The sequence below is a fragment of the Hibiscus syriacus genome, unplaced genomic scaffold, assembly GCF_006381635.1.
Source record: "Hibiscus syriacus cultivar Baekdansim isolate YM2019G1 unplaced genomic scaffold, ASM638163v2 tig00111127_pilon, whole genome shotgun sequence".
NCBI classification, from domain to species: domain Eukaryota; kingdom Viridiplantae; phylum Streptophyta; class Magnoliopsida; order Malvales; family Malvaceae; genus Hibiscus; species Hibiscus syriacus.
Genome location: NW_024062988.1, coordinates 529828 through 539523, shown reverse-complemented (window position 1 = coordinate 539523; position 9696 = coordinate 529828). Strand labels below are relative to the sequence as shown.

At 33.8% G+C, this 9696-nt stretch overlaps 1 protein-coding gene and 1 pseudogene across 1 annotated transcript; one reads left to right on the top strand and one right to left on the bottom strand.

Moving 5' to 3' along the window:
* Positions 1 to 289: 289 nt before the first annotated feature.
* On the top strand, positions 290 to 1412 carry LOC120154285 (protein CutA 1, chloroplastic-like). The gene is made up of 3 exons (XM_039166080.1): positions 290 to 382; positions 945 to 1068; positions 1315 to 1412. The coding sequence occupies exons 1-3, from the start codon at positions 307 to 309 to the stop codon at positions 1394 to 1396; spliced, it is 282 nt and encodes a 93-aa protein (XP_039022011.1). The 5' UTR covers positions 290 to 306; the 3' UTR covers positions 1397 to 1412.
* A 209-nt stretch (positions 1413 to 1621) lies between these two features.
* Positions 1622 to 4068, bottom strand: LOC120154263 (annotated as a pseudogene).
* Between the last annotated feature and the right edge of the window lie 5628 nt (positions 4069 to 9696).

Genomic DNA, 9696 nt, shown 5'->3' with positions numbered 1-9696 from the left:
AATGAAAATCAAGTCAATTGGCACTTCGAGGAAAAGCATTTGTCGAGTATGCATCATTTCATGGGTTTGGTTTAGATTCATCTTTTCGGCCTTATAAATATGAAAAGGGCCCTTTCAGAATGGGCCAAGAAACTCAACTTATTCCATTAGGAGATGGATGAAGCCAGAAAAAAAAGAAGATAAAATTGCCTCGGCGGTTAGTATAGAATCAACACTAAAAACTCACGAATACGAACCTTCTGCTACCTAATTTAAAGCTAATTCTTTTTTCCCTTTCCTTCTTCATTTAAATCTATTTGATTCACAATGTATAATGCAGGTAGGGAGTTGGCTGGAAGCATTGTCAAAGAGAAACTTGCAGCATGTGTAAACATAGTCCCAGGTATGACTTTTTAGTATATCATGCTTTCAATTTGCGCAATTTGTAAGTTTGCAGCATCTGTTTTTTTTCAAAGGGATAGAATGTTGATGTAAGTTTGCACTTTTGGAAGTAAACTTTGAAATAATTGAGCAGCCGCCTTCAAATAATGACAGAGGTTTTTAGGACTTGAGGAAACCTTTTACTTCTTGGTTTCTTCGTTGTGTGATTACATAAATCCCTCTAATTGTTTCCCCTTACTTCTTTCAATAAAAAGGGGTTTTTGTTTAATTTATTTGGGGGTAGATTTTGTTATTTCTGGTTTGTTAATCATTTGAACTATTGTTACTGAAATGGATTTCCTAAGAGTTGTGAATGCAGGTGCGGAATCGGAGTATGAATGGGAGGGAAGGTGTCAACTTTCATTTGGATAGATTGCTTTTGTTGGAATAAGCCTTCAGTTTTCCTGACAAATTGAGAAATTTTGAGAATCTAGTACAGGAAAAATCCTTTTTAATTCGTAGAGTTTTTGCATAGGCAGCCAATCTGTGTTAAAGCCAAGTTTATATTCATTTGTACAAGCTAGAAAATAGGTTGTTTCTATCTGCTCTGCAGATCAACACAGATCCCGAGGAGTTGCTGATAATCAAGACAAGGCAATCCCTCCTGCCAGCACTCACAGAACATGTCAATGCAAATCACGAATATGAGTAAGCACAAAACCTCTATTTTTTCAACTAAAATGTGATTAAGATTTCAAATTTAATGTTTGAAATCCCAACTGGATAAAGGCCGAAAGGGTTGTTTTCTAAAGAAAATAATTTGGGTGTCCCCTAGTTGGAACTTTTCGTTGAATCCCTGTAAAGCCAAGAGCGCAACTTTTCTCAAATAAAGAAATCAAGAATACAATAAATCATCATTGATCTTACACTTGCCTTCGTTATTGTTTTTTTCAGTGTACCAGAAGTTATTGCCTTACCCATCAATGGTGGCAGCCCCCAGTGTCCAGAATGGCTTAATAACAGCATAAGGGATTGAATCTCTCGGGTCTAGTATGATGGTGTGCAAGCGCTAAACCGGTTTAAATATTTACAAAGGTTCTGGATCTCATATACAGTTTGTCTGAATGTAAAGGAGGCTTTCTATGTGAAAATCTAAAATCTATTTGTAATAAGAATTAAGAAATGTCTTGGACCGTAGAGTCAGTTACTTTCAAAATAAGACAAGGGATTCGCATTGTTAAATACAGTGCATTATCTGTCGTTTTAGAAAACGCTGCCTATCAGAGTCGCTTCCAAATTTAGAAAACTAGTCGGGATTTAAAGAGATAATAGCAACATCATGTCAAGGTCAAATCAAAGCCCAATTTTAGATTACACGCTTTAATCAGCATAAACAAAAGACGTTCAAAGCCAACTCCATAAGAAGAACAGGACCAACAAGGGTTAAACCACCTTCTATGGCTCATCTAACTGGTCCTGCATCGCAACCAACATTACATACAGTTAGTCATTGGTGAAATCATTGTGTCAAAGTCGCCATTAACATGGTCTTAATTGTGTGCACGCACGAAAGAGTGTGTTCAAGTGAGAGAAGGAAGGCACTGACCTGAACATCTGAAGTCCAGAGAGTAAGGTTATCCCTCAGGAGTTGCATAATGAGAGTGCTGTCCTTGTAAGACTCTTCTCCCAGTGTGTCAAGCTCAGCAATGGCTTCCTCGAAGGCCTTTTTAAAGAACAAGGGATATTTAATGAATATCCAACTTCAATTCAATTCGTGTTTTATTCTTACTAAAAATACCAAATACCAACATTTATCAGAGAAATAAGTCAAGATACCAAAAATGTCAGCATTTATTTAAAGCATCAAACTGAGGTGGTCTTTAAACAAGTTACATGCATTAAGTTGCAATACTTCGGAGGCTGGCCACATTCCACTTGTTTTCTCCTCATAAAAGTAAACAAGGGAGGCCATAGGAAACATATTCATCCAAACATTTTAACTCCGAACAAGCAGATTGATCACCAGTTGCTTGAAAATGATGTATTCGTTACTAGTAATTTCCCCCCTTTAACTAATGGCCCTAAATTCCAAAGTTTGCTAGTAGACCTATCAGCGGAAGCAACAACAACGAAGACATTCATGTCCAACATTTCATTATTCCTCAACAAATATCGCTGAAACTCCAATACGCTATGCTCACAAGGATATGGTTGGCTAATAACAGGATTTACTTCAGTTCTTTACGATCCTCATTTCACAAACTTCAAATTAAAAGTAAATTTAAGGTACTAGAAATAGAATGGCCAGAATGAAGCAACAGAACTTACATATTTGCAAGATTTTAAAAGAAAATCATTCGCCATTTCAATTACAATAATGCTGGCTCAAACTCTAATCTAATTGGCTCCTAACAAAGTCATCTACAATCTACAGCAAGTCATCAACAGAATAAGTCAAATCAACCTCCTTTTAGTACCCCACTGAACTTTAAAGGACGAAAGAAAGGATACAAGCCATAAAATAAACATTTATAAACTTTCCATCATTGAAACTACTAAACTAATCAGATTAACTGAGCTAATAATATTATACTTTTCTATGAAGAAACCAGCGAGATCATTGATAAAAATCACATTATGTTTCATTTTCCATTGGTTTATGCAGCGCTCAAGCAAGGTGAGAGTGAGACATAAGTTGAGAGCTTAAAAAACGACTCACCTGTTTAGCCATGCTACAAGCCTTATCAGACTGATTGAGAATCTCAAAGTAGAACACCGAGTAATTCAGCGCCAGTCCCAACCTGATAGGGTGCGTTGGTGCTAGATCCGTCAGCGCAATATCCTTCATTCAATTTAACACAAAATCCAGAGTTTTCAACTTCAAAAGATACTGAATTTTCAAAATGAGAACTCTAATCCTAAAATCAAATTCCAAGTCAACATCCAAAATTCTACTCTAGCATTCAACTATTTAGTCAAAGCTAGGCTCCAGGTTAAAAAGTTACAGATCTCTTGTAAGAAAAAGAGTAACCTGAGCAGCCTTGTAAGACAGCATAGTGTTCTCAGCAGCTGCTTTCCTCTCATCACCAACCTTAAACTCTGCTAAATACCGATGATAATCCCCTTTCATCTTCAAATAGAAACATTGGACTCACTCGCAGCAGCAGACGGGATCAGATTCGAGTCCAACAAAGTCAAGATACTAGCGCAAACATCGACAACTCAGCTTCGATCTTCGATCTATACTCCTTAACGAGCACAACATGTTCCTCGTTCTTCCGACCTTCTTCTTTCTGCTCAATGGAAGAAACGATTCTCCAAGCGGCGCGTAGAGATCCGATCACGTTTTGTAGGCAACCGAGAGAAGGTTCCTCTCCTCGACCGTGAGTTCGGCGGCAGGAGTTGAGCCGAGGACGAGCTTTTGCATGAACTGAACCATCTCCTCGTAGCGTTCGGCTTGTTCCGAAAGCTTGGCTAAGTAAACGTATTGGTCACGGCTTAGATTGTCCGGCACCGTCGTCGCCATTTGCAGAAATTGGTGTGCTTCCGGGGTGAGAGAACGAGAAGAAGTTTATTTTCCTTTTTGTTTTTTCTTGAGGGCGCTTAACTTGAAGATATTTTTTTATGAAGGGGATGATGAGGGTAAAACAGTAATCACGTCGTTGGGATTAGTGCAATTATTGTTCGTTTGTTTAATAAAAAATTAGTACGGAGAATATGATGTTCCGAGTTGAAAGGCGGTTGAAATTCTAGCATTGAGATTTGAGGGGACTCGGCCAGCTTGGAACGCTGCGTTTTAAGAAATTTGAATTTGAATTCCATCCTATCCCAGACCGCGGCTTTCAGCAGGAAAATTCTCGTGCCAACAAAATTGTTTTCCACCCACCACCTATGACATATTCATAATGATAATTTATTCTCAAAATAAAAAAACAATCACAGTTTAAAGTATTATAAAATACCGATATCCCCTAAATTATATCATTTATATCGAATTGTTTTATAAAATAATTTTTGATATATTTTATCTTTTAAATTTTAAATCATTATCTCAATTATTCTAAATTGTGAAAAACGTTAAAAAAAATTACATATCAATCAAGACACGCCATCATCCCTTAATTTCTTTTTTTTTTTTATATAAATAGATAAATTAAATTAAAAAATAAAAGATAACATTCCTAAAATATCATATTTTCCCCTTCCACATACAAACCCATCCTTCAATGTTACCCTCTTCTTCTTCATTGCTTTCTCTGTCTCTCAGTTTTGGCTGTGGCTATTGACATATTAAATATGCCATTAAGTATGTTTCTTTTGACTGATTTTTTATTCTTTTTCTCTCTTTCTTATTCGAATTTGTCAAATTAAGAAGTATTGAAGTTTTGATTTTATGGATTTGTTAATTTTTTTCTGGATTTTTTGCTAACTGAATTTACAAATTATTGTACTCTTTCTTGAGTTTGTGAAAAATTAGTTCATTATATAAATCTTTGGTATCACATTTTTGTGTTCATTAAATTCGAAAACTTTCAACTTGTTATCTTCCTTGATTTTGGAGTTATTATTCACATAGAAATTATAAAGAGTCAATAGTTTTTTTTTTTTTGCAGTTTATGTATTTGATTTAATGTATGCTTAATTTTCTGATAAATTCCATCTAATTTTGAATAATAATTAAACTAAAAATGGATTTATAGATTTTAAATTATATATACACATGGATTGTTCTTTACAGTTTTTTATCATGTTTTCTTCATTTATAGCCATCATGTACGCGATCGATTTCACTCTTGGTCATGAAGACTGTAACGCCCTGAATCTCTGGTTAATAATTCGGGTCAACCTGAAGCATAAAGTTGAGCTCAATTTGACTTTATAAAATAGTTGGACCTAGTTTAGTGTTTTTGGGCTTGAGTTGGGCCTAAGAATTAGTTGGTAAAGATGAATATCTTATGAATTGGAAAATAGAGGGACTAAAAGTGCAATTTATCCAATTCTTAATTCAAAAGCTAAAAACTCATCTATTTTATGAGATATACGGGAACAACTCTCCATTTTTCCCACCAAGCACCCATCTTCTTCTTCTTCCATCTTTTCTCTTTTCTTCTCATATCTTCAAGTTGAAGGTTTTAGGACTTCAAGTTTAGTTTGGGTCAAGCAAACGTAAGATTATTAACCCTCACCCTTTAAGCTTCATTTTAAGCTCCATTTCACTGGTTTTTATCCAAAAAGAAAAAATGGGTTTTTAGAGGGTTGTAAAAATCTATGAATTATAGCTATGTTTTGGATTATAAGGAGTTATTTAGAATGTATCCAACCTATAGATGGATTAGTAATTCATTTTCTTACCTTGTTTAGTAAAGGAAGTGGGAGAGAGTTCCAAATCAAAAGGCAAAGAAAAGTAGAGCATTGGTTGAGTTGAGGAAAGTTATTGCCACAAAAAAGCAAGGTAACACTTTTACAACTCTTCCATACTCTTAGTGAGTCATTAGAAGTTTAAAATAGTTTAAATGGTTGAGCTAAGCATGATAAGCTTTTTCATGGTGAAATTCTTGTTTTAGAGTTATAAATGTGTTTAAAGCCTCTATTATGACCCTTTTGGATTAAATAAAACTTGAAGCATGTTTGGGGACCTCACCAAGGTCTTTGAGTTTGAAATATAGCATTTTTAGTATGTGTCTTATGACTTTTGCAGGTAGAGTATCGATACTATTGGGATAATATCGATATTTGTTATTCGTTTTGGGCAAATTTGTGTATTTATGCGCAAAAATATCGATACTCTTTTAAGAGTATCGAAACTTTAGGACATAGTTTTGAAATTTCCATAAAGTTTTGAAACTTGACAGTATAGAATGTTTAAAAGTATTAATACTTATATAAAGTATCGATACTTTTGCAGGAGTATTGATACTCTTAGGCTAGTATCGATACTTTCAGTCAATTTTGGGCAAAAATGTCAGTTTTTAACACTTCATTTTATCATCAAATAAGACTGCAAGTGAGAATATTAATGATATTAATCACACTTATAAACAAGATTTATTAGGATGACATAACAATAGCCTTGGATGATGCTCGGGAAATGACCAAGACACCCGAGTTCCTTTAGAAAAGGCTAGCATTATCGAAAGTATAGATTAAGTCCGGATATATCCTTAGGTAGGGCCGAGAACCTTCTGAGTAACCATGTTTGCCGAGGCCTTAACACTCTTTAGAAGAAAGGGTGGGTTAGTCAAGGGTATGGTTTCCTATGCAGAGAATTCAAGGGGCCATATTTAGGGTAGACTATAGGGGTGTGTGAACTTCGAGATGTAGAACCCTCAACCGCACCATGATGTCTACCATAGTGTAGAGAGTGAGTATTCGAGAATACTCACTCGAGCAATTTTAAAGCATACTAGCTTGGGCGCAAGGTCCATCACTCAAGGAGTGGGCTACTAGAACAGAACATGTATTAGAACAGATAGCAGTAGACTTGATAGCTTAAGCATGCCATTAACACTTTTAGTATGGCTTAGTTGTTAGTGTGGCACTGGGCTAGTTAGCTCAGCGTTTGGAATTTATTTCCTTACGCAGGTTATATGAGGAGCAGTTCGATGACTTTTTGGGACTAGCAGTGATCCAAACCCATTAGTGCAGAGTACGTCTCAGGTTATCTTTATAGAGGGCATGTATACATGTGAACCCCTTTGTATATTTTTGTATGGATCATTTTTGAGCGATGGTATGTGTGTTTTGAAATAATATTTTGGGAGTTTCTGATATAAATAATTTCATTTAAATTGTGGTTGATTCATTTTAGCGAGACAATTTTCATTTTTAAAACGGAAAAAATTAAAAAAAGAAAATTTTGGTAACCACTCCGGTAGTTTCGTGTAACATTCTGATCGGTCGACTGTGTTTCGTACTAGTTTAGGCTGTAACAAATACATTTTGTTTCCTTTGTCTCTTTTAATTGTTCTTTTTGAGTTTTAACTTAAACCCATTAGAATTTTTTAAAAAAATTTGAGTTTTATGTTGTGAGATTGTTCAAAAATCTCGCAAAGTCTTATATTCTTAATGTGATTTTCTTGCTTCTTCTCCATACAATTATTTATATATTCTCTTACCTTTGATTGATTTGAAAAAGAAAAAAAAATGGATATATCATGGCTGAGTAGAGACTGTGTTACAGAGTGAAGAAGGAAAAAGAGAGATGTTAGAGAAAGGGAGGATATTATTTTTTTATTTTTTAATTAATTTTATTTATTTGGATAAAAATAAAAATTAAGGGGTGATATGACGCTTTTTGATTGGTCTGTGAGATATTTTTAAAAATAATAACGATTTAGAACAAACGACATAACGATTTAAGTTTAAGGTACAAAACATTCCGAAAATTATTTTAGGAGAGAACTCGATACAAATAATATAGCTTAGATAACAATAATACCTTTTTAGCCCAATTTAAATTCCATTGCTAAAAGCTTTATTCAAACTAAATTTATATTAAAAAATTAGAGTTTAATTTGTCATCAAATCACCGATAGATACATTTTCCCCTCGTATTAACTCAGTTTAATTGTCGACATTTATCTTCGTCCAAGTCGATTTGGTTAGAAACTTAATATTTTGTTATCTGTCATCTAACCTACTAATTTTTGAACAATTATTTTGACTCATCTAATCGACTAAGATCTTTTAACCGTTTACTCTAAAAATTATTTTGACTCATCCAATCCACTAATTAAGTCTACACCTCTACCCCAAATTTAATTCAAAATCCTCTCCTCCACCCAAACATCTTCTATGCTAATTTTTATTGCTCTCTTGAAGATGATGTACACAAATTTAAGATTTTTTTACCAAGTAAATGATTTCCTAAGTAGTTTAGGAATATTATCTTTAGAGATCTAAATGAACCGAGTTTGAATAAATGACGTTGTGTTCATGTTCGTTTATTTAATTTTGAAGTTGTTTGTGTTCGCTTATTTAGTATTCACAAACATATTCGTTAGAGTTCACGAGCATGTTCATTTAGTGTTTATTTATATGTTTACGAAAATATTCGTTGAGTGTTCATTTGTACGTTCGCAAACATATTCATTTGCAAGCTAATGGTAAAACCACGCCTTTAGTGCTTAAACTTCTTAAGCTTCATAGTTTAAACTCCAATTTTTTTTCATGTGCTAAATATAGTCCTACATTCACCAATATTTAAAATGTAAACAAATAAAAGGTTAACAAGCTTATAGACGAGATTATTTGTAAACACAAACGAACCGAACATGCTTTTGCTCGTATTCGTTCGTTTATTAAATGAAAATAAAATTTTTGTTCATACTCATTTTTTTAGCTTAATAAGTGAACATCAACGAATGGTTCACGAACATTTTAGCGAACGCTCTGCTCATTTTCACCCCTAATTATCTTCTTCGCACTAAATTAGGTTCAAATCCTCTTTTCAACATATTTTGGTGTTTTTTAAAATAAGATTAATAGAAAATATAGTATTTTTAATTGATTATACTTATTTAATACATATTTTATTTATAATTATTTTTTCGAAATGTTTTTTTATTAATGTAGTATCATGTCACATTAATACCTTTTCATATGTAAACATATTTTTAGGTTCAAATACACGTTGAATCAACCTTAGACATTGATTATTTGTTACTTAATAATTTTTATTTATAGAGATCTCTTTTATCCAAAATAACATGTAATACCTGTTGAATACATTGTTAACATTAACGCAACTTAAATTAGACAGATGACACGACGTATACATATGCTAGACATTAACCAGAAAGTCTATTTCAACGAAGGTTAATGATTCCTGGGATTGGTCCCAAAACCAGAAGCTATAAAAGGTTTTGTAAAAGGAAACTTAATTCTCCCTGCAAATAAAGGGTTACATTTAATAAGATGTTTTTACATTACTAAATAAAAACGAGTAACAAGTGGAGGATATCATATCACCTACTTGTGGACTGAGAAGAATGACGCAAGGGGATCTGATGGCATTAGTTGCTCACAATTGGTGTGTTCAAAGCATATCAGAAAGTCTATTTTGACAAAGGCAAATGATTCCTAGAGTTTGAAGAAGATATAAGATTCTTTTATATGACCAAGTAAAGAGAAGTAACAAATAGAGGGTATCACCTACTTGTAGACTGAGAAGAATGGCGCTAGGAGATCTGCTGCCATTAGTTGTTCAACAATTGACGTGTTCAAAGTATATCAGCAAGTCTATTTAACAAAGCCAAATGGTTCCAGGGGATGGTCCCAAATCAGCTGTAAAAGGCTTTTTAGAAAGGAAAAAAAAACTTAATTCTCCCTTCAAAT

Excerpts from the sequence above, each read along its gene's own strand:
- LOC120154285 (XM_039166080.1), top strand. The coding sequence starts at position 307 with ATGTATAATGCAGGTAGGGAGTTGGCTGGAAGCATTGTCAAAGAGAAA. Across the intron at positions 383-944 it reads ATGTGTAAACATAGTCCCAG|AAAATAGGTTGTTTCTATCT; the intron begins GTATGACTTTTT and ends TGTACAAGCTAG. Across the intron at positions 1,069-1,314 it reads AATGCAAATCACGAATATGA|TGTACCAGAAGTTATTGCCT; the intron begins GTAAGCACAAAA and ends TGTTTTTTTCAG.